Source organism: Mus caroli, unplaced genomic scaffold (genome assembly GCF_978045245.1).
Source record: "Mus caroli unplaced genomic scaffold, Mus_caroli_1 scaffold_20, whole genome shotgun sequence".
Taxonomy (NCBI): Eukaryota; Metazoa; Chordata; class Mammalia; order Rodentia; family Muridae; genus Mus; species Mus caroli.
The window spans coordinates 36,895,179-36,920,131 of NW_028227275.1; the positions used below are offsets into that span (position 1 = coordinate 36,895,179).

General features: G+C 45.9%; 1 protein-coding gene and 1 pseudogene across 8 annotated transcripts in view; one reads left to right on the forward strand and one right to left on the reverse strand.

Moving 5' to 3' along the window:
• The window catches only part of Tjp2 (tight junction protein 2), a 147,743-nt gene that overhangs the window by 83,907 nt on the left and 38,883 nt on the right, over nt 1-24,953 (forward strand). For 6 of the 8 annotated variants that reach the window (XM_085834175.1, XM_085834177.1, XM_029472524.2 and 3 more), the window contains 2 exons: nt 19,147-19,200; nt 23,827-23,951. In XM_085834175.1, coding sequence (XP_085690301.1) covers nt 19,147-19,200; nt 23,827-23,951 — 179 coding nt within the window. Of the gene's footprint in view, nt 1-2,317; nt 2,478-11,006; nt 11,228-19,146; nt 19,201-23,826; nt 23,952-24,953 lie in introns of those variants that run through there. The other 2 variants (XM_021151540.3, XM_021151537.3) reach the window with 2 other exon arrangements.
• On the reverse strand, nt 3,521-4,109 carry LOC110285406 (E3 ubiquitin-protein ligase NRDP1 pseudogene; annotated as a pseudogene).

The following is a 24,953-nucleotide window of genomic DNA, read 5'->3' on the forward strand; positions in this document are numbered from 1 at the left end:
CATCTCAGGATCTCAGGAGGGCCCCAAACTTTGTAGCTGAGGATAGCCTAGAACTTCCGTGTGCGGGGCTGACCAGGCACAGACCATACACAAGGTTTATGCGTACTGGAATGGAACCTAGGGCTTCGTGCACACTTCGCAAGGAGCCTACCAACTGAGCAGGTCCCCAGCCCCACGATATGAGATCTACTTTGGTTTACTACTACTATTGTTATTATTATTATTATTTGGTAACTTGGTTGTGCAGTATTCAGATACATATTTTGTAAATGACAGTGCTGTGTCTCAGGTCAAAAGGTTGCATATTCTCTGTTTATTTCTCAACGTGTAAACTTTATTCCTGAAAGCATGTAGGATGAATTTTTGCCACTGGGCAATCATCTGTAAAAATTATACATTAGTATTCCTTTTCATGTTTTTTTTTAAATGTTTTTTTTTGTTTGTTTGTTTGTTTGAAACAGGGTTTCTCTGTGTAGCCCTGGCTGTCCTGGAACTCTTTCTGTAGACCAAGCTGGCCTTGAATTCACAGGTTGACCTGCTTCTGCTTCCTGAGTGTTGGGATTAAAGGCATGAGCCACCACAGCCTGGCTGATATATCAATATTTTTTTGTTTTAAAGATGTATTTATTTTATGTCTATGAGTGCTCTGTTTGCATGCCAGGAGGAGGCATCAGATCCCAGTACAGATGGTTTTGAGCTACCACATGGTTGCTGGGAATTGAACTCACCCTCTGGAAGAGGAGCCAGTGCTCTTAACTGGTGAGCCATCTCTCCGGCCTGATACAATATTTTTAAGAGCTGTTTTCTTCCAGAGACTCTGTGTCTCCAGTACTTTATGAGGTCCCAGAGACTCAGAGATGAGTAAGACACAGCTTAGAGGAGGTAGATTACATAGACACCTGGCTAAAGCTATACCTTTAATTATAGAAGTACTGTCAGCCCAGTGTGTTCTCCTCAGGTCTTCATGGCTTCTGGTAGAAATAACTGTTATCCCGCAACCCAGTTTGAAAGCTATTATTGACATCAAGGTATTTCATGGCTCCAAAATGTGGATTGAGAAATAGAAAAAAAATAACTGTGCTGGGAAACTTGCATGCTGTGAGGGTCACAATTCTGTAAGTTGTATTGGGGGTCAGAGTACAACTCTTAAAACATGAGATGTCTCTAGGAGGATTAGGGTCTACCAGGCACTAACACTTTTACAGCAGACCTATCTGAGTTCTTCTCATTTGCCTGGAAGCATATGTGTTGGTAGAGTGGGAGATGTTTGTTTGTTTGTATGAGACATGGTCTCACAATGTAGCTCTGGCTGGCCTGGAACTCACCCTATAGACCAGGCTGGCCTTGAACTCACAGATCTACCTGCCTCTGCCTCCTGAGTGCTGGAATTGAAGGTGCATAGTCACGCCACTGCACCTGACTGTAGTGGGAATTTTGACTAGGGAGAGTAAACTTTGGAGCCAGACGATTGTGGTGACAGGGCAGATACAGAGCATCAGTTGCTGCCCTAGGGTCCAGGAAGGAGGCCCATGAAACCTGGGCCAGCCAAACCAGGGGCTAGAAGGGGCTGGGAAGACTTGTCTTGGGATTGAGTTGAGGCTGTTTGTATTTCTTCCTGGTTTTCTCACGGTATGTTCTCTTCTGGAGTTAATGGGTTAATGGTGTTTGCATGAGCAGCTTACAGTTGTTGCACTATTCAAAATGTTGTTTCTCAGTTCTAAGCTCTGTTCTGCCCAGTCGTGGACATGCAGTTATGACTGGATTCTTGGCTGGACGTCATTGAGGGCAGAGGCAACAGCTAGAGTTTATGCTGCCTCTTTAAATGTGTCATCTAAGGCTTTGGGTTGTGACTGTCACTTCTCTAGTGTCTTTAACCACACTCTGGCTTGGAATCAAGACACACAGATTTGGTCAGAGGATAAAGTGTTTGCCTCCTAAGCTCAGTGACCCAAGCTCCAGCTCCAGGACCTGTGTAAGAGGTGAAAGGGGAGAAGCGACCCCCCGGAAATTGTCCTTTGACCTTGTGTCTGCGTGCTTGAGTGCACATACGCGTCACACGATAAGTTTAGAGTTGTTTTTTTTTTTTAAAGGATTTATTTATTTATTTATTTTTTACTTCTTTTGTTTCTTCCACAGAGTGAGTGTCTCGAGGGACCCGTGTGTAGGTAGTGACTGTTCCTGACAGGAGTTAATGATCTACCTTGGATTATGTAAAGCAAGATTTTGCTCTCAGCTAGCCTTCCCTTGCATTGTGTGTTTAGAAGCTGTGAACAGTTTGATTTTTAGTTCAAGGGCAAAACAACCCGGAATCTTCATTGCTACCCAAACCAAGGGAGCTTACCTAATTTTGGTGGATTATCCACGCACTGAGAGTTTATCCCTTGATAATTAAACAAATACATAAACAAATAAAACCATGGACAACAGGATTGTCACTTAACGGCTGTGCTGTAAGGGCAGATGAGCTCTCTGAGGGGGTAAGTTCCACAGAAAGCAGCTGTGGTCCTCTTGTAGGCGGGCACTGTAAGTGATGGCCTACACTTACAGGCAGCCGGTCTCTTACTGAGCTGTGCCATAGATGTCTGCCGGGAACTGCCAAACCATAGCCTGCTACTTGCCTTTCTTCTGTTTTCCTGTCCTCTTAGTAAGAAACATTCTCAAATGTTTTTTGAATTACATTTTATTTAATTTTAAAAAATGTGTGTGTGTGTGTGTGTGTGTGTGTGTGTGCACGCGTGCACTGGTGTGCATGCCACAGTGTGTTCCTGGATGTCGGTCTCCACCTTCCACCTTGCTTGAGATAGTCTCTTATTTATTGCTGGGCATACCAGGTTGTTGCATGCATCAAGTTAGCTGTCCCACGGGCTTCTGGGAAATCCCATGTGTCTGCCTCCCACCTAGGAGTTCCGGGATGATAAACAGATGCTAGCACATCTGGCCTAATGTGAGTTCCGGAGATCCAAACCTAGATCCTAAGTTTCTGTGGCAAGTGCTTCACCCATTGAGCCACTTGTCTGTCATTAAAGGGTTAAATTTTAAACGGCCATGCTTGTACCTGCCGTAGCTTACACTCTTGCGTGTTCAGCTTTTTGGGGTTTCAAATTTGAAGTCCGGTGTCTGAAAGTGTGTGATCGAAAATTCAAGAAGGAAACAAACTTTGAAGAATCTTTATTGCATTATGCTGTTTGATTATTATATATTTTAAAAACCAATTCCACTTGATCATTAGTAGCTGCAATCTCTTACTATTCCTTGATTCCGGAATTATATTTTATCATGTACATGCACTATGGATGGGCAGGAAGAAACTCTATCTTTAGGATTTTGTGCTGTCTGGGGTTTACAGGCATGTACCTGGAATCTTGGGATATGTCCCCTAAGGATGAGGAGGGTGAGCTGCCCCAAAGTTCTTTATGCCAGAAAAGCAGGATGTGTGGGGCTCAGTTACAAGCCAGGACATAAGGATAGAGGGGAGAACTCAGGGCTCAGCTGCTGTGTGATGGGTTTCGCCGATCCCACCTCGTTTCTGAAAGCCAGTTACCCTCTCCATCTCCCTTCACACTGTGTGTGACTGTCACGACAAGCTGGTTCCTGCACCATCCGATGGTTCTCACGGGCCATCACTGCCGCAGCCTGCTTGCCTGGGATGTACTTGTTCACACGGTGCTCACAGTTGCGCTCATCTCTGTCTCATCTCTAGTGTGGCCAGACCCTGGGGGGCCAGCAACACTTGTAGGCTTTTTCAATCATAGCATTGACAGTAGAGGCTGGGTAGCCAATCTCCACCAGGGAGTGCTTGATTACAGCCTTGGAGCAGAGTACCAGGTCCCGGTTATCCCTCCGCAGCAGATCACTATTGCTGGCTGTAGGGAGTTCATCCATACAAGGATCTTGTAGTCAGTTGTCTCCTTCAGGTTTGCAAGGCTGGAGTTGACACTGTGACACCGTACATATGTCCTTTGGCCGTTGGATGTTTCACTTCTGCTCTGCAAGCTGGTGTTTGTGTTCAGCTGAGGTGCCTTCAGCTCCGCAGTGCATGTCTCTTGCTGCTGTACCAGGGAGTGAAGGTGCTTAATGCGCTTGTGGCTTAGTAGCTCATCTTTGGGCATCTCTGGGCTGCTGTACTGGCTCCTCCAAGACTCCACTGCACATAGGGCAGATGAGATTTTCACCAACACCCCCTTGGTAACAGGTTACATCATACCTCATGTGTCATATCTCAAACACAGGTCCTTCTAGGTTCCCTTTCACAGAGCTCCCACCCTTTGTCACTTCTGCTTAGTGCCAGTCAGGACTAATACTCCAAGTGTTCCATCTTGATGATTATTCCCCGACTGAGTCTTGCTTCCTAGTGACAAGTTTCGTGGCCAAGGGATTTGTGTGATGTCACAATCAGGGACACTTGCCCTGGATAAAGCCTGGGTTCTCCCGTTGAGGGACCTGGCCAGGAAACTCACTGGCTTGCCATAGCCTTTCCTAGATGGCTTCTGTCAGAGGCCAGGCGGTCAGAGGGTGGGGTGGGTGCTAGGTCCCAGTCTTTCTCCATGGAGGAAGAGGGTTGAAGATTCTGACCGCTCATGACGAACCCTGTAAAAGCTCTCATTCATGCTCTGCTGCTGCACATTTGGGCTGATGTGCATGGATGTTAATCATGACACCCTTCCCCTTTTTCTGGCACGATTTGTGACTCTGAATGATCTTGTGAGAGCTTTTAGTGCACTCAATAAAAGCCCATTTCTAATTTCTTCTCAGTTAATTTTGAAATTTTGTATTTGGTAAGAACCAGCAGACGGATTTTAGTTTCTGCATTCCTGCGCCCCCTAGTGGACCTTTATATCAGTTACCAGGCAGTGGCCTTTGCCAAGTTTCTGGTAAATGTGGGTGTCTGGTAAATGGTGGGTGGGTGTCTTCTTAGGTTCTAAGATCATGTGCTCATTCTGTCTATTAGTTTTGTTGCCAGCCACGTATGGACTCTGAGAGGAATTTAATAAAATGTAAGTTTGAATTGAAAAAATGTTGGCCCCGTCTGCAAAATCTCTCATGCTAACCGAAGTCAAAGAAACCTGTGCAGAGTGCAGCTAGCCACTCAGCTCATGTGTTAACGCCATGCAAGATGCTAAGATTTATTTTGTATAAATAATCTGTATGATTATGTCATCTGCATTATATATGTGTATCATGGTTGGCCCTGCTGCTGCAGCCACTATTCGGCAATGAGCGCTCTAAACCACTGGGCCATCTCGACAGCCTCCTACGAGATGCTGACATACACATAGTCCAGGATCAGGGCTAATTTCAGCTCCTGGAGTCTTTTGTTTGTGAGAACTTTGTTATCTGTTTTCTGAAGCCATGGTCATTAGCAGGACTGGCTGATGAGTAAGCCCCATGTCTTCAGCAGCTTCCATTCTGAGCCTCTCTCTGCGGAGGAAGCCTTACTGTTCTCTCCCTTTCCCACCTCTGCAGCCTGCTCCGACCTGGACCTTAACCTGCAGCTCTTCACTGTTTTTCCTTTAGATTTCCTAATTGGTTTGGTAGGCCCTCATCCTTGTACAGTGTCCCCCTCACCACCACCCCCCGTCCCAATACATTCACTTATGAATCTAGTTATGGCTTTTTTTCCCTAGGTGATGATTGTAGTTTTTAAAATTTTTACACAATGTGTGTTATTCATATATATCACACTTTTTTTTTTTTGTCTTTGTTTTTTGAGACAGGAATTTACTAAGGAATCCCAGGCTAGCCTCAAATTTTTCTGGTAGCTCAGGCTAGTCTTCTTGAACTCACAGTAATCCTCCTGCCTCAGTCCTCCCTCCTCAACAGTAGTTCTAGGATTAGAGATGTGAGTCATCATGCTTAGCTAAAATAAGACATTTGAAATAGATCACAAATACTTACACAGTTGAAACCGCAGGCTTTGAAAAAAATACATCATAAGGTAATGGTTTAAAATAAAGTGAATGAGTCATTTTTTTTCTTGTGCCATTTGAACCCAGGGCATTATACATGCCAGAAAAATGCTTCTCCACTGAGCTGTATGCCCCAACTTCATTTATAGCTCTCAAAAGTACCATTTGCTAAATTTTGCCAGCATATCTACATCTTTCCCTTGAGTGGGTTTGGAGGGACAACCTTAATATTACTAAAAGCAATCTTAAAATGTGAAGCTGTTTTCAAAACATCTTTCTACCCCCTTTGTGGATAAAGCACAGGAAACATCACATGTGATTCACGATGACCATCAATGGCTAGAGCCTGTCTCTCATATCGATTGATTGATTGATGATTGATTGATTGAATTTTGAGACAGAATCTCACTTATGTTACCCCAGCTGGCCTAGAACTTTCCGTGTAAATCAGGTTGTAGATCAGGCCTCAAAACTTGGGTGATCTCCCTCCCTCTGCTTTGTAGTGCTGAGGTCACTGGTGTGTGTCACCAATGCAGGGAAATACCTGGTGAGCGTGGCCTTCTGGCAGAGGTGGGGATTGAACCCCGGATCTTGGCAAGTTGGGTAGCAGCTGTGTTGATGAGTTCCATCTCAGCCCTCAGAGCTTCTTTTGAATGCAGGGCAACTTTTTACGGTGTTTAACCGTTAAAAACGACTGCTTTTAATCCATGCGTCACTAATCATGGAAATGGAGCGAGAAGCTGTCCATTCACTTATGTGTCATATTTTTGTAAAGATGAGTTTTATATGTATGAGTATTTGGCTTACATGGATATGTGTGTACTTTGTGTGCCCCTGGTGCCTTTGGAGCTCAGAAGAGGGTGTCGAATGCCCTGGAACAGAAGTCCAAGCTCCTGGGAACTGAACTGGAGCCTTCTGGAGGGGCAGTAAGTGTTGAGCCATCTTTCCAGCCCCTGTAATATATATTTTAATAGTAAAGCATTAGAAACCACTTAAGCCATTGTTATGGTTAACACTTTGTGTAGGTCTGGCTATTTAAGGTTTTTAACCAGATAAAATTAAATTAAATTGTATACATTCAGTTCTCAGGTCACAGTGGGTCAATAAGGTTAGTGGTCTCCACTTCGGACAATACAACTATGGGACATTGACAGGGCAGAAAATTCTTGGGTACAAAAAATGTTACTGAGGTCTCCATTGTTAATATGCCGTGCAGGGGCTCTAATGGACCTTGGTAAGTCTAGGGCAGGTTGGAGAGTCTGCACCTCTGTTGATTGATACTGCAGTCTAAGGGTGTATTCTCCACGTCCCTGAGCCCCTTCTCCAGTGGGAAAAGTATGTCTGTTGCAGGCACCAACTTGGCAGCCTTAACCAGGCTTGCTGATAAGGGACAGAAGCACAAGGTGTCTCTTTTCCGTGTGAGCCATCCTTGGATGGTGCCACAGGTCTGGGAGGATCAGTTTACCTTGTGTGTGTCACACAGGGCCAGTCCTGCAAAGCAGCACTTAGCCCAGCAGCACTAATGGGTAGTTTTGACAAGGCAGTTTATAATTTTCTTTATCTTAGTGTCTATTATGGGGGTGGTGGTTTATTTGTGTGTTTGCTGTTTTTTAAAGTGAAGCTGTATTTTAATGATAAATGGGCTGCGTCAGATTGAAAATAGCACGTTAGACAGGGCTGGGCCTTTGTTGCCAAATTAGCACCTTTCTTTTGGGCTTATTAATGGCTTCTTTGTAATTACAAATAAGGATGGTCTGGTTAAATTATGCCTTGCAGCTTGGTGTAGGAGAGCTGTGAACATAGAGGTCTTAAATGTAATTATCTGCTGGTGTGTGTTATTCAAATGGCATATTTGTAAATTTGGGATCAAATTCTCACTGGTCCCTGTTATGGAACAACACCATGAACAATCTCAATCACAGGACCCGTGGGTCTGAAGTCCAGTTACGTTCACCAGTAGGGTTTTCAGGCCATGGTGGGTATTTGGTGGATGCGCTAGCTTCTTCAGTGGAAAAGAGACAGGCTGTGTGGCCCCACTCTGGATTCAGTCCCGAAAGAGAGAGAGAGAGAGAGAGAGAGAGAGAGAGAGAGAGAGAGAGAGAGAAAAAGAACGCATGTGTGTATGTGCTTGTGTGTGGATGTTGTGGGGAGGAGTTTGTGTGTGGATGCCAGAGGGCAATAATGAATATGGTTCGTGTGGAGCTGTGTACCAGTTTTTGAGACAGGGTCTCATCTGGAGCTCACTGAGTAGCCTAGATTGACTGACGTGCCAGTGAGCCCCTTCCTGTCTCCAGCTCCCTGCTCCTGGGGTCACAGACCACAAAGCCCCACCTGGCTTCTTACATGGGTCCTGAAGATGGAACTCAGGTTCTCAGGCTCACAAGTTCCTGACTTCAGTCTCCTTTCTGTATAACCTATTTGATACTCTGAATCCAGTGCCTGCACTGTCTGAGGAATATCTCTCAACAGCCATAGGGGGCTTTGAAACAGGCAGAGGAAGAGTAAGTGACTGGCTCGTGGCGTTTGGTAGGACATAGGTTTGAGACCTTGCTTTCAGATTGTACAATCTAGGAGACAGAGTTGTTTTGTTTGGAGACCTAGTTTTCATGTAGTTCAGACTAACCCCAGTTGTTACTTAGCAGAGGCTGGCCTCGAACTCCCGATCTCTTGCCTCTACTTCTCAACTACTAGAATTACAGGTGTGCACAATTATACCTTGTGATGTGTTGTTTATTAAGACCCATTTTTATTGATGTAATCATTCATTTACCATATAATCAGAGATGTGCAGCTAATAATTGCTTTTTTCATTCACAATGCGCAGCTCTCACCGCACACACAAAGACTATTAATAATATTGCTCTAGGCAGCTACTCTTCTTGGTTTCTGATGCAAAGAGAGTCATGTGGTACATCCTTTTACAAGGTTTTCATATTATTGAAACTTCATGTGTGTCGTAGCATGTGTAGCATATGTAGTTATGGCCTTCCTTCTTATGCACGCAGACAGTAGTGTGTGATAAGAGATTACTTTTGTACCCAGCCATCAATTGTGCACACTTGGGCAGTTCCCATTAGTTTGTTCCTCGATATAATGCTTTTAAGAACAGTATTTCTCTGTGTGTGTATACACACGCGTGTACATGTTTTCAGTTCTTTTGAGTTCCAGGGTAATCTTAGTATTCTTATGAGAAGAATCAAATAGTCCATTCTAGCCTGGGTGTAGTTGCCACACACAGCTGCGCAGTGTCATGACTGGTAGTTTTGGAGGCCACTTGATCTACAGTGGGCACGGAGCGCACTTTGTACAAGCGCCATGTCATCTAGTCTTCATGGTACTGCAAGGGTCAGGATCTTGAGCCCCATCTTATAGCTGAGGCAACCGCCTCACTGCGTGTGTTCTTTACAGCCTAAGGATTGAGCAGGGAGCTGTTCTGGAGCCTGCAGGAGTACACAGCATAGCCGGGAGCAGGCACGAAGCCTTACAGGTGTGCTGGGGAGAAGTCTTGGCTGGAAGTCTAGGGATGTTTGTTTGTTTGCTTGTTTTTGTTGTTTCACTTTTGAGACAAAGTCTCAGGTAACCTAGCTGGCCTGGTCTCAGATTCCTGACCCTGTTGCCTTAACCTCTCAAGTACTGGGATTGCAAGCCTGAACCATCACAGCTAGCAGAAGTCTAGTTTTGGAAACGTTAAGTGTCTTAGCTAGTTGTGAAGAGAGACACCATGACCAAAGCAGCTCTTAGAAAGGCAAACATTTAATTGGCTGGCTTACAGTTTCAAAGGTTCAGTCCATTATCAATATGGTGGGAAGCAAGGCAGCCTGCAGGCTGAGTTGGTGCTGAAGGATCCAAGAGTTCTACATCTTGATCCCATTACAAAGGCAGCCAGGAGAGAACTCTTCCACAATGGGCAGTGCTCAAAGCCTGCTTGCACAGTGACACACTTCCTCCAACAAGGACACACCTCCATGTATGTATGTATGTATGTATGTATGTATGTGTGTATGTTTGTATATGTATGTATTTTTCTATATGTATCTGTCTATGCACATGTGCTCAGTGACCACAACAGGGTGTTGCGTCTCCTGTAGCTGAAGTTCCAGGAGGTTGTGACCCTCCCAGGATTCTGATAATTCAACTTGGCTCTTTTGAAGAAATCAAGTACTCTTAACTAGCCCCGGCTGTCCTGGAACTCACTCTATAGACTAGGCTGACCTTGCACTCGGAGATTCACCCTCCTCTCTGCCTCCTTCATGTGGGGATGAAAGATGTGTGTCACCATGTCCTGCTCACCCCTAACCCCTTTTAAACAGCGTGGTTACATTAAAACTAGTGGTTGTACCCTCATTGTGTCCTCACACCCTTCTGTCATCTTGTCCTATTTCTTTATAACATAAATGTACTCTAAAATGTAGGTGTGATGGCTTGTATATGTTGGGCCCAGCGAGTGGCACTATTAGGAGGTGTGGCTCTTTTGGAGTAGATGTGTCACTGTGGGTATATGCTTTAAGACTCTCATCCCAGCTGCCTGGAAGCCAGTATTCTGCTTCAGATGAAGATGTAGAACCCTCAGCTCCTCCTGCTGGTGCCTGCCTGGATGATGCCATTTTCCTACCTTGATGATAATGGACTCTGAACCTGTAAGCCAGCCTTAGCCCCAATTAAATGTTATCCTTATAAGAGTTGCCTTGGTCATGGTATCTGTTTATAGCAGGAAAACCCTAATTAAGGCTATAGGATTAGGTTAAAAAGCAAAACTTCTTAACTGCTGTGCCTCAGCAGTTGGTCAGGAATGCCCATCATTCATGCTGGGGACCTGCCAGAAAGCCTTCTCTAACGCTGTTTTGAGAAATAGGTCTTGCTGTCTTGAGATTTCGCCTCCAGCGGCCTGCTGCCTCAGTGCCCCCGGCTGCCACCTTCTGTATGTACCTTTACATGGTCTCTGTTCCTTTTAGAAGACATGGAGTTGGTCCTCTGGTCACACATGCAGTTCTACCAGAAGGGTGTTGCTGTGGACCTCAAGGGGGTGGGTACTGTTTAGAAAGGAACACTCCATAAAGGTTACCATGGCGAAATCAGAAGCATCTACAGTGTCACTCAGCGTGCTCTTGACATTGGGTGAAAACAAGCTGTGTTTCTGGAAAGATTGTGGCCAAGAAAATTGTTATGCAGATCGAGCCTATGAAAGCCCTCCAAGAGCTGAGATAGCTTCCAGAAATGGGTGAAAGAAAATGACCAGAGGAAGAAGGAAGGGAAAAGAAGAGAAGATGCCTGTGTTCCGCCACAGCAGCAACTCGCTCAGCTCAGGCCCAGGAAAAAAGCAGGTTCTGAGGACCCCTGGGAAGGTGGAAGCCTTGTCCCTGTGACCTAATGACTAAGAGATACAGAAGACGGGCTCTAGGCTGTGCATGTGTTTTCCTTACTAAACAGAGCTGGTTTGTTCTTTTCCCCCAAAAGGGGGTGGAAATCCTACTCATGGTAGGATGAAGAATAGTTAGAGTCGTTTTCTATCTTGCGGGGAGGTGGAGTAGTTTAATATTTTGTAGGGAATGGTGTATGTTGATTTATTTGACAAGTGCTTCAGAATTGTATCTCATCAGCAGAGGTTTCATTTTTCAGACATAGCCTCATTTTATAGCCTAGGCTGGCCCAGAGCCCCCTGAGATCTTCCTGCCTCAACCCCGCTGAGGGCTGGGATTATGATTTGTGAGGTACAATACCCTGGGTTGTAGGAAGAGACTCACAAACATCCCAGCTAGAGGGAGGTGGGCTGTGGCTAGCAGGCGGTTCTTTGACGAGCTCTCCTGCAAATTGCAGTTGATGTCCTAATGATCTGGCTGGCGCAGATAAAAATGCCACAGGGATGCTATAGACAAAGCTATGACCACTGAATGGATGATGTCATGGGTTTTCCACCCCAGTGTTAGGTCTATGGAGGGCCTTGATGATTCGTCCCTGCTCCCCTCCCTTCCCCTTTTATTTCAAGGCAGGATCTGAATATGGAGCCCAGGCTGTCCTTGAATAGTTGGTCCTATTGATTCTGTCTCTCTCCCAAGAGCTGGGACTATGGGCATGGCCAGCATCCCTGATCCACCCTCCTCCACTCTTTCTTCCTTCTCCCTAATATCTTCCCCACCCCCTTTCTTCATTTCCTTCTTTAGAGCCACTCTAATATTCATCAAAGGCTTGGTGTTTGGAATGTTCCCATCACCTCCTGTAGTCAGACTCAGGTTCATCTGTGACAGTGGCTGAGCCATGGCTTTAGCTTTCTAACGATAAAAGGGGGACAAGTGCAGCTAACCCATGGAGTGCAGGCATCCACTGAGAAGTGTAGAAGGCCTGTGTAGAAGCCCTCAAGTGTGATGCTCTGTTCAATGCTGGTGCGTGCGTGCCTGCCTGCCTGCCTGCCTTCCTTCCTTCCTTCCTTCCTTCCTTCCTTCCTTCCTTCCTTCCTTCCTTCCTTCCTTCCTTCCTTCCCAGTCTTTGTAATCATCTTATGGCCTATGGCCTGAGTGGATTTGTATTTCCAGGGCGGGTTTGACATGTTCACGTAGAGAACATGCTAATAAAGTGTACTTCCTAGCCGCCATCTTGAACACACCTCACAAGTTTGTGATCTTGGATCAGAACATGCTGTTCTTTCCACACCTCACGCCTTTCTAGTTTGTCCTCCTTCAGCCAGGAGCTCCTGTGAACTTGTGGGAGAAGGTGCCTCTGCGGTTGATGCTTTCCTCCACCCCAGCTTTCTCTAGTTCACTTGATGTCCTTGCTCTTACTCATCAGTTTCCTTGAGCTGGTTCCACCTCAGAGAGCCTTTGTACCTACTTGCTGGTGCCTTTCCCTTGACAGCTCTCCAGACTGGCTTATGACTGGTTAATCCTTCCCACTTTCATATCCAAGGCATTCATGGGACACGGTGACTATGCCTATGATCTCAACTCGTGGGAGGGAGACAGACGCAGGAACATAGTTCGAGACCAGCCTGGGATACAGATTCAACTCCTGCCTCAAAATAAGATCTAGATGCTTGTAGAGAGAGAACATGAAAGAGTTGCATTGCTTCCTCAGTTAAACCTTCCATCCCTCTGAGGGAAGGCCATTTGGTACATATCCCTCAGTGTTTGCAGCAGCAGGGTCTGCCTTAGGGTTGGTACTGGCAGAGTTTATGTTGAATAAATGAGTGTTGAGTTGCTCTGCTGTTTCCCTTACGCTGGGTTAGAATAATTTGTTTAATCATCTCGCCTCCCTACTGACTGGGACCGCCATAGGAGAGTGACACAGTTGTTGTTTATCATAGTATATGGATGACTGCTGTATAGCACATGTTTCTTGACTATATCAGGAATCTATGATTCCTAAAGTCTATGATTGCAGGTGCTCTGAAACTCCTGGTCTTTGCAGACAGGCAGGCAGCTGTCCTACAGATGTCCTTCTGACGGAACCAGCGGAAGTGCCTTTGGCAACAGGCTGTGGTGGTTCTGACAGTTCCAAGGCTGGGCTCTGCTGCAGGGGACTTGCCCCATTTGTGACTCTTGCTGATCCTCTGAGGTTCAGGTGGGAAAGGGCATAGCACATCCAGTGTTCTAGAACAAGAATTGTACCTCGGAATTACGGCTTTACAGCTTACTTCTCGGGGACCAGAGAGATGGCTCAGCAATTAAGAGCACTGGCTGCTCTTCCATAAGACCCGGCTTCAGTTTCTAGCACCACACGGTGGCTAACAAAGGTCTGTAACTTTGGTTCCGGAGACTCTTATGTTCTCTTATGCCTCCATGGGCAACCCCCATGTCTCCATTGCCGTGGTCCAAATTTAGATAATGTCCCAGTCTCAGACAAACCAGAATGCGCTTTCTTTGCTTGCAGACAGCTCAGCCTGTTGACATGACAACATGTGTTGGCAGCAGGAGTTTCCTGGGACTGCCTGAGACCACCCCTGGCTTTGGGTTGCAAGCCTAGGCATCCTGGGTGTTCAGAATTCCAAACTACACAAGAAACAGTGACAGCACACTTTGTCATTTATCTAAGTTTATGGTAAGGTTGGGAGAGGCAAGAACTTTGCTGAGCAAGTTCTCTGCCCCTGAGGTGGTGCCCTCCTGTACCAGCTCTTGTTACCACCAAGAATGTACAGTTTCTCTTTATGCCTTTTGATTGGTTGACACCAGTATTTCTAGCAGGTCAGTTTCTCTGAGGATTTCCTGCTCTTTTATACTTCCGGGATGGAGCGTGTCAGGGGATGAGTATCTTCTCTGTTCCTTTCTGTAGCCTTGCTCATGTTCACAATCATTCCCTGTTCCCCTGGTTTCAGGAGTCCCTCACACACTAAATCCTGCAGAAGCTTGAGTCCCTTATATAAAGTGGTGTAGCATTCCTGGAACTGGTACTATAGATCTTCCATGTACTTCCAGCAAGCTCAAGGTTCCTTATAACACCGAATGTAGTAGAAATGCTACTTAAAGCCGTACTATTATTCAGGGAATAATCACCCAAAAAGGCTGTACATGTTTGGTACAGACAATTTTGTTTTGTCTTGTCTTGCTTTTATTTGTGCCGAGACAGACTCTCAGCACAGGGTACAAACGGGCCACCCATTCCCACTGCCTCATCCTACCCAGAGCCAGGAGGGAAGGGTGATCTTTTTGTTGTTGTTGTTGTTTTTTTTTTTATCTTGTATGTGTGTCCTGAATTTTAAAAGGTTATTTATATTTTCATTCATGTGCCTGTCTGTGAACGGATGCCACTCGTGTTCACGGAGACCTCTGATTCTCTAACTACAGTTACAGGCACTTGTGGAAATGTGAGTTCTGGAAATCAAACTCAGGTCTTTGAACTACTGAACCATCTTTCTAGGTCCTCAAACTGTTTTTTAATTACACTCATAGGATTTGTGGATATGGAAGGCTAGCGGTATCTAATACGTTATAACTAAATAGCAAATGCTTGCGTGGCTGGAAGAAAACCATATCCCAGTTCCGCTGTCCTCCTTGCGTGGGAGAAAGGCAGGAAAAGACGGCTGTTGGAGTGGTGTGAATCCAGATTGCTTTCTTTTTGCCTCACAAGTAGTGCTTTGAAAAGCACTTGGCGTCCCCGCTGTATGGATGTGTCACTGCGAGATGACAACAGGATTTGCTGGGAATGTGGGCTACTATTGTATCCGCCTTACGTAACCACGTGGAGCGGTGGAAATGGGTGAGCAGCCCAGAAGGTAGGCAGTGGCCAGCCCTGACTCTGCGGAGCCATGAGGGCCGCTCAGGTCCTCCAGAGGCTGTGGATCCAGGCAGTTAAAAAGTTGGAGAGATGGAAAGGCCATGTGAGTCCCTTTTAAGCTTTCTCCTTTCTTTGCCCTGCTTTCTCTGCCGGAGGGGAACAAGCCCTTCACACAGTGGCACAGTGACTCCTTTATCCTCGGATTTATTTGTGTCTTGGCAGCTTGCAGTAACAAACTGTGAGATTGCAGAATGTGGCTTGCGGTCAGTGGTGGCATTTTAAGTACTCGCCTTCTTGTGAGCAGACCTAGGTGAGATTGATAGCCGTTTACTGGGTTTGCAAGGCGAAGAGGACTGTCCTTTCCCATGTGTTGGCAATCTCTGCAGACCTTGGCTTCTTGGTTGGGTACAGGTTAACATACCACTTTGTGTGCCCTATAGAATCTTGTGTTTGGGATCAAACACTTAACCTTATCCGGTAAAAGCCTATATCCCTGTGTGGGAGCTTTCACATTACAGGGGAGATTTCTCACATTACTTTTAGCATACAGGGTGGTGTGGCATGGGTATTTGTTCTTCATGGTCTCTCTCACTGGGAAGCAACAGTGTATAGACACAGAGCTTAAAAGTTGGCTGTTCAGGGTCACTACAGGCGGTCGAGACTTAGTTATCTGCCTGTGGTTGTCTTTAAATGTTTCCTTTTGTGTGCTTTGGGAGGCAGAGTACATTGTGTGTGTAAAGGGGCCTTGTGTGTGGAGTCTAGGAGGCTGTTCTTGTGTGGATCCTTAGGAACTGGTGTTTGAGATAGGGTCTCACAGAGCTGGGAGCTTGCCACAGCTGGCTAGTCATCAGGGCCTCTGTCTTCAGCTACCATGTGTGGCAGAGATTACTGGGTGATCACCCCCCCCCCCTCAGTTCTAGGGTTTGAACCCGGGTCCCTCTGTCTTCCCAGGCTTAAAGGACAGTTACCTGTTTGGTCAAGGTTTTCCCAAGAAAATGAGCATACAAATAACAGACTGAGTAACTCCCTGCCCGGTTCAGGACCATTCTTAAAATAACCTTTACAAAGAGTCCCTGTGTGTAGTCGGTCACAGAGTCCCGAACTTTCCATGGCTTCTAGGAATGGCTTGTTCTAGTAAGGAGGATGGTACCTTTAATGTTCCTTCCGTGGAATGTAAAGTCATCAGAGAAAAATCACAGCGTGCACGTGGAAGCTGCCTTCTGGTGGATGAAATTTTATCCCTGGGGTTGACAAGGTGCCTGGTCCCTTCATGGAGTCAGATCTTTGCAGAAATTGGGATCGCAGATCTTCTGTGACTTCCCTGATCCTTCTGTGACTGGTCAAGAGTCGATGGATGCCACCTTTATTTTTCTAATAAAGTTGACTTTGGCCTTTGAAAAAGGAGAGGTGCTGAGGTGTGAGGCTCCCCTGCCCCTGATGCGTGCTTTCATCTGCTCCCGTTGCTCCTGTCTTCCTCTCTGTCCCTGTACCTGTCTGCTGCTCACACTGCCCCACCTTCCTTCCCCCAATAGGAGCTACTATATGCTCCTTTTTCCCCTGCAGAATTGAAATCGTATTAAAACACTGGAAACCAGGTACTTCCTAGGATATTATGTCTTCAGCGAGAAGTCAAGCAGCCCTTGGTATCCAGTGCCCCCTCCCCACTATTGAACTTATGAAATGATTAGTATCTACAAAATGCTTATTAAATATTGAACGTATGATGTGTTCTTGTGTCCTACCTTTTCCTCCCTCCTGGGCCACTTGATCTTCAGTTTTGTATGTTACAGTCCTTTGATTTTTTTTTTTTTTTCTTCTTTTGAGACAGATTCTCGCTGTGTAGCCCCCGAGGGTCTGAAACTCACAGTTTCTTTCTCTGCCTCATGAGTGCTGTGATTAAAATCATATGCCATCATGACCAGCCTACTGTCATTTATTAAAACAGAAAAAAGGGGGCTGGGAGTATAACTCAGGGTAACATGTGCTGCATGTGTGTAAGACCTTGAGTTTGACCCCAGGTGTGGGGAAAGAAAAGAACACCTCACCCACCCTGTTGTAAAGAAACATCAAAACAAAGATATGCTAAACAGTTGGGGGGGAGGGAAAGGGAGGGAGATTTTCCATCGTTTTTTCTAGTGACCTTTTAAAATGTATTGTATCGTGTGGATCCACATGAATTCTAAACTTCAGAACCCTGCCAACCCACCACTCCACCCAGTCCCACGCATGCCGAGAGCCACAACTTTGCCTGCCCTCCTACAGCTTCTCACCTTCGGATCTTTTTGACCCTAGATGTAATATAAATTGTAGTTTTTTAATCTTTTGAGAATTCTGATCTCCTGGAGCCAGATGGCATGAGTCCCAGAATTGAGCCCCCTGGGAGAGGGAGGGAGGAAACAAGAGGCACAAATATCTCTCAGTTTGAGTAATCCGTTAAGTCACCCAGCTGTCGGCTGGTCCATCTTCTATGCAAATAGAATTGTGGCTTCCTAACTTGCTGCTTCCAGAGGGAGTGGGTTATCTGGTCAAGTGTATCAGTTGGCATTACTGTCTCTGTGAACATGGAGAAACCCCACACTATCTGGGTATTTTTCAGTGCCTGTTAATCTATGTGACTACCATTACCATCGGCCCTCTGTGTGACACCTCCCGGCTTGCTGGCCTGGTGCTGTGTTCTGAACAGTCTCTTTGCATCCGTTTATAACTACTGTCTTCAGCTGCGGAGAGTGTGCAGCTCTTCTCAGGTGTGAAAATGATGTTTCGGATTTGTTTGCTTGGTTCTTTTGATGGTCTATTGATCACTGATAACGCTACTTTCAAGGAGGTCTTCTAATTTCTTAAAACATGAATTGTTTTATATACTTTTGGGTTGTTATTGTTGTTTCTGATACAGCCATTGATCCCATAGTTTGTTTCTTGTAACTTCCAGTGTGTGTGTGTGTGTGTACATGCATGTGTGGTATGTACATGTATATGCGCATGAGTTCATGTAAACTGTGAATTCAGGTTTTTTACATATCTGAGTTTTGTGAAGCCTTTGTTTAAACATGTCCTTTGGAGAAGAGCCTTGCATTTTCCATGTGGTGACATTATCAGTGCCACTTGACATGTTTTGGGTGAATGTGCAGTCGCTTTCTGTAATAGGACTCATTTCCAAACCCGAATTTCACAAGCCCATTGATAGTTGTCCAGAGCGATAATTTTTAGTTATAATCACACTATTTATGAACTGGGCAAGTGGCTCTGTGGTTCCTGTGTTTAAGTATTTTTCCCTCTGCCGTGTTTCCTCTGATCATCCATTCCTTTAGATGTTGTACTTCTCTCTCAGTATCTGCCTGCTTCCGTGCTTGCTGGCTTGTCTCTTGACATTTCTAGCTTTCTTGAGACTACATGCATTTATTGGATCATTTAGTCTTGAAGTAGCACCACTGTTTTGAGGGTCTCCCTGGAACATCTCTTGGAATTGGGTTAGCAGAGGAAGTCCCAGAGGTCTGTACTGAACCAACTAATAATGAGAGAAAGCCAGAGGATCCCCTACTTCACTCGGCTTGCCCTCCTATTGATTACAAGGCCAAGGGTTTCTTTAAGTTGTTAAAAAAAAAAAAAGAGCATTTTTGACAGGAGAGAGAAATGGAAAATATTTTAAAATGCATTTAAAATTCTGTTACATTTTATTTAAGGTGCATGTGTGTTCATGAATCTGTGATCACCATGGTGCATATGTGGAGGTCAGAGGACAGCTTTCAAGCGCTGGTTCTCACTGGCCCCAAATAAGATGTTATTAACACCTAACAGTGGTGTTTCCGAGTGGTTGTAAAAACACTCAGAACTTAACACTTATTCCCCTTTTAGGGCTTCTCACTATGTCTTTCATTTACTATCTTTGTAAGGAGACTATCCTTTCCTAGAAGGTTGTATATGATTATAGGCAGCACGTGCGGAGTGTGAGCTGGAGCCGTGCAGAAGCATACCTAGTTAATGTTGGGTTTCTGGCTTTGGGGTGCTCCGTGTTACTCATGGCGTCTTTGTCGTCTCGCAGGGTCCAGGCATGGAGGAGGTGATATGGGAGCAGTACACCGTGACCCTGCAGAAGGTGAGTTCTGCGTGGTCCCTGCATCCTCCTCTTGGCTCCCTGTTTCACAGTTCATGGGTCTTACTCACTTTTGCCTACCGAGTTTTGTTTTTAGTCTCCTTGGGGTGGGCAGGGCGTTGTTGGAACTGGCTGGGGATGGTGCCTGAAGAGTGACATCCAAGGTTGTTCCATGTACCCTACACACACACACACACACACACACACACCCATATACCCTACACACACACACCCATATACCCTACATACACACCCATATACCCTACACACACACACACACACACACACATACACACCCATATACCCTACACACACACACACACCCACACACCCATATACCCTACACACACACACACACCCACACACCCATATACCCTACATACACACCCATATACCCTACACACACACACACCCATATACCCTACATACATATCCATATACCCTACACACACACACACACACACACACACACAACTCTGCCCCTACACACACAGTATACACAATCTGTCCCCTACACACACACAATAACACACAACTATACCTCTATATACACTTTACACACAACCCTACCCCCCCCCACTGTACATATAACTCTACTCCTTCCACACACTAATGACACACAACTCTACTCCCTATACACACACATATACAGTGTACACACAATCCTACCCCCTCCATACACACACACACACACATGCACGCACGCACAATGACACACAACTCTACCCCTACAGACACACAGGCACAACACACAATGGCATACAACTCTACCCCTACAGGCATACAGTGACACACAAGTCTACCCCCTCCACACAAAAAGTTTCTGTTTACTCTTTGCTTGGGATTGAAAGTAGAACAGTACATATTTTTTTGTTTTTGTTTTTTAAAATCACCCCACAGATGTTACCTTGTACTTTTTAAGAAACTTTTTATTGATCCTTTGTACATTTCATACCATGCACTCCTGTTCTTCTCATCTCCCCATCCCTCCACATCTGCCTTCTGCTCTTGCACTATCCCCCCACAAAGAAAAGAACACAAAATCTTGCTGTGGAAGCTGTGGTGTGTCACAGTGTTGTCACACAGTAACCCTTTTGCCCAAACAGCTTTTCTTGCAAATGTTCCTTGCAGTGAGTCACTGGTCTGGTTGGAGGCCTCTGGCTTCTGCTGCACTATCAACACTGGATCTTCATGGACTCCTATCGGATATCCGGTTGTTGCCCTGGGCTGTGGAGGTCCTGCGGCTCTGGTTCTGGAAGATCGGTTCCGTCATGAGCTCCAGCAGTTCTTAAATGGGGTGGATTTTGGGATGGGCCAGCTCAAAGCCCTGATTCTGAGCCTGGGTGGCAGCTGAGTGGTCACCCTGACAACTCTCCCATGCCCATGCCATTGGGGCCCAGCTCTCCTACACTGCCCAGGCCACGCCCTCAGGGCTGGCTCATCTGTGTCCCCCACCACCAGGATCAGTTTTGTGCTGCCTCTCAACACCTCAACACCGGCTCTCCTGAGTGCTGCAGCCAGTGAGGGGTGGGGCCAGCTCTGCCCAGCCCTCAGATATCAGCACGGCCTTAGGTGGCAGATATCTGATGGCTTTTGTTGGTCACAGAGTCCCACTGCTGCAGGGCCACAGACCCAAACATGGCCTTTGGCAGAGCTCACCATGCCCTCAGGTGGCATCACCAGTTATTCACATCACATGTGCCGTTGCAGAGTGGCACAGGCTTCTGCTGGCCACCACGCATACATAGGCAGGAAAGTTTTTTGCCAAGATGAGGTTTTGAGAATTAACCAAAATTGACCAATCAGATGAGAGAGAAATTGACCAATCAGAAGAGAGAAGTTAACCAATCAGATGAGAGAGAAAGTAGCCAATCAGATGTAGGAATGCAAATGAGGTGGTAAGCATCAACCAAGCACAACACAATCCGGGTGTGAGACACGCCTCTCCTAGGCCTATATAAAGCAGCACCAGGGCTGGGCTCAGGGTCTTTTTCGCCTCTACAATCAAGCTCTCCCAATAAACGTGTGCAGAAGGATCCTGTTGCAGCGTCGTTCTTGCTGGTCAAGTTGGACGCTAGCAAGACTCTAGCTCTGTCTCTCTCCACTGTGTACACACAGTTCAGCTTCTCTCTCTCTCTTCCATCCCTCCACCACTGACTTGCTCAACTTAGTGGTACCCAGGCTTCTGTTGTCTAGGGATGTCTTAGACAATTCCCCTCCGGTGCCTCATGGCTCCAGGTGGGAGTCATCTCTAGATGTCACTCTCCCAGCCCCCTTTTGGTTTTTTCAAGACAAAGAGTTTCTCTGTGTAACAGAGCCCCTGGCTGTTCTAGACTTGTTTGTTAACCAGGCCGGCCTTGAACTCACAGAGATCCACCTGCCTCTGTCTCTGCCTCCTGAGTGGCACCACCACACCTGGCTCCAGATGTTACCCTTTTTGATTGCATGAGGAAATACATGCAGCTTCTTTTATTCCATAGATGCTGACGTGTAGTTGCTTCTTAATAAATACATGTTATTTCCATTTTTTTCTATCCTGATAATAATAGATAGGTATTGTTAGTCCACCCTGTGTGTCATTTTGCTTGGGTTGACTACTTTGGAACTTCACTCAGTCATGCCCTCATTCCTGAACACATGTGTGTGCACACTCGAGTGCATGCTCACACACACACACACACACAGAGGCACGCATACACTCGAACATGGTCTCACTCTAGGCAAGCCTGCTTCTGCCCTGCCTCACAGGCAGTCCACTTGTGGTCTACAGTCCTTATCCAAACAAGCTGCCCCCATCCTGGCAGCAAGCTGTGCGTATCAGTGTGCATTAGCTGGGCTCCACAGAGATCATCCTGCTTCGAATCTGTCTAAGTTCTGCCACTTTGTAGAAAGATGCTCAGTTCCTCAAAGGGAGAAGTTTCCTTTGGTCCTTAGAACTCCATCACTGGACCAGTGTCCATGTGTCCGGATCAGTGTCCACCTTCTAGATCAGTCATCAGAGATTCTTAAGTTACTGTTTGCCCGTTTAACTCCAGACATCTCTCTCATTCTCATCTGTGCCTTTTTTTTTTTTTTTTTTAAAACCAGAGATCATGTTCCCCTTGAGATGTGGTCTACAGATCACAAAAGGAAGGGATCTGAGGCTTGGTTTAGAAGATAGAGCTGCCTCTTTCTAAAACCAGGTCCCATGTATTAGTGCTGGCAAATCCAAAGCCATGTGGAGACAACTGGGCGGGTTTGTGATTGTAAGCAGTGCTCCCTCTCTCCCTCCCCCAATTTGTCCTTGGATAAAGATTTTCTCTTATTCTGAGTATAGCTTTGTTTCATCAATCCTGATGTGGGATTATGTCATCGGTCCCTATTGTGTGGGTTAGCCTTTTAAACACTGAAGTAAGATGGTGCATTTCCTAGGTTCCTCTGTATGCCTTGCTAAACCACTGATGGATAATAAGACTTTACTTCCCATCTTGTTTGAACACTGGGACGCTTTTAATGCTTTGGTCTTTCAAGATCACAATACTAGCTTTTTACTTATTTATCTTATTAAATGTTTTATTCATGTATGTACTCTCATACTCATGCCATGGCACCTTGTGAGGTCTGAGGACGTGTGGGCGTGATTTATTTTTACCACGTGGGTTTCCGGGCTTGAGCTTGGGCTGTCAGACTTGGCTGCGAGTTTCTTTGTCCACGGGAGAATCTCCCCATTGAGCCCCAGCTCCCCAGCTCCATAAACACCAGCTCCCTGTTTAGGTTTCATTTTTAAAGTCAATGAAGGGGGCTGGTGAGATGGCTCAGTGGTTAAGAGCACTGACTGCTCTTCCAAAGGTCCCGAGTTCAAATCCCAGCAACCACATGGTGGCTCACAACCATCCATAACGAGATCTGACGCCCTCTTCTGGAGTATCTGAAGACAGCTACAGTGTACTTACATATAATAAATAAATAAATCTTAAAAAACAAAAAAGTCAATGAAGTTCTTTTCACTCTAAATTAAGATGCAATTGCTGTCTCGTCTAACTTGAATTTAAAGATATGCCGTAGTGCTGTTGCTTGTGGGTCTGAGAAAGGGTCTCATGTAGACCTGGCCAGACTCCAGTACTCCATGGATTCATGGCGAACCTTGGGTTCCTGATTCTGTTTCCTCCGCCTCCCAAGTACTGGATTGACAGGCATGGCCACATGCAGTTGAAGATAGACTTTAAAATACATTTTCACACAGAATCCATTTTTATTGAAGTCGTTCCAGCTCGGATCAGACAAGGCAGTGAATGGATCTACCTGGCATTAAAACTGCACATCCCCCGTTTAGACAAAAGACAGCCTTCCTTCTCCTGCCTCCTGTGATAATATCAGCCTGGGCTGTCAGTGTTTTCCGACTTCTACGAGGCTGCTCCCTTAGATAAGCAGTTTCCCTTTAGGACCCTGTCAGCTGACCACTGTGTGCATGCCGCTTTATTTTGTTTCTCATTTGTTTCTGTAAAGCCCATCTGTTCCTGAGCTGTCTCTGGTTATTGATTTGACCTTTTCTTTTATTGAGTGCTTGTAATAAATCCTGAAAGCCACTTACGGCAGGATTTTTTTTTTCATACTGTTTTTTTTTTTCCCTCGTCTAATTCTGATGAGCAGGATTCCAAAAGAGGATTTGGAATTGCCGTGTCGGGAGGCAGAGACAACCCCCACTTTGAAAATGGGGAGACGTCAATCGTCATCTCAGATGTGCTCCCAGGTGGACCCGCTGATGGCTTGCTTCAGTAAGTTCCCTCACTCCCCGCCCCCTGGCAGCCCTGCGCGCTGACACTTGATAAGGGGCGTTCTGGATGCCTGTGCTTACTTAGTCTGAAGTGAGAATCAGGGTCACAGCTAATGCATTCTGCTTTAACAATCACTAGCCATAAAGATATGCCATAGGGCTGTGGCTTGCTTGTTTGAGAAAGGGTCTCATGTAGACCTGGCCAGACTCCGATACGCCATGGGCACATGGAGAGGAACTTAGGGGAACATCCAGACTTAGATAGAAGAGGGGCATCGTGTGTGTGGAACCTCCCACCTCCCATAGGAAGCTAGAATGATCACTTGTGAGCTTTGGAACCTCGTAAATGTTCTGTTGCCCCTGTGCCCCCCCCCCTTACTTTATTGACATTGTCTATAGCCCAGGCTGGTCTCCCAAATCCCCACACGGATGACTTTGCATTCTAGTTCTTTGGCCTCTGTTTCCTATGTGCTGGGTTTTACAGATCTACAGCACCAGACACAGTTTATGCAGTGTGGGGAGTGACTCAGGACTTCATGCGTGCTAGATAAGCATACCGACTTAGCTACATCCTTAGTCGCTGGGAACCATTTCTGAATGTGTAGCTTATATCACCGTGACAAAACACTCGAGAAAATAATTTCAGAGAAGCACTTACTTATTTGGGCTCCCCCTCTCAGAGGGTTTAGTCTGTTGTGGCCAGGGGAATGTGCTAGAACGGAGCAGCTAACAACATGGTGGCTGGGCAGCAGAGAGCAGGAAAGACGGAGGCAATACTTGTCCTTTCTGTCTTTCTCCTTTATTTCCTCAAGCACGTAGGATGGGGTCACCCACATTCAGGGTGGGTCTAGCACCCCTTAATTCTCTTGAAAACATCTCCCCACACTAAGAGAGGGCTTTACTAACTTTCTGGGTGCTTTTCAATCCAACCTACATTGTTTTAGAATTTAATGAAGATGGTTAGGGATGTACCTCAGTAGTAGAGTACATAGCATATATTAAG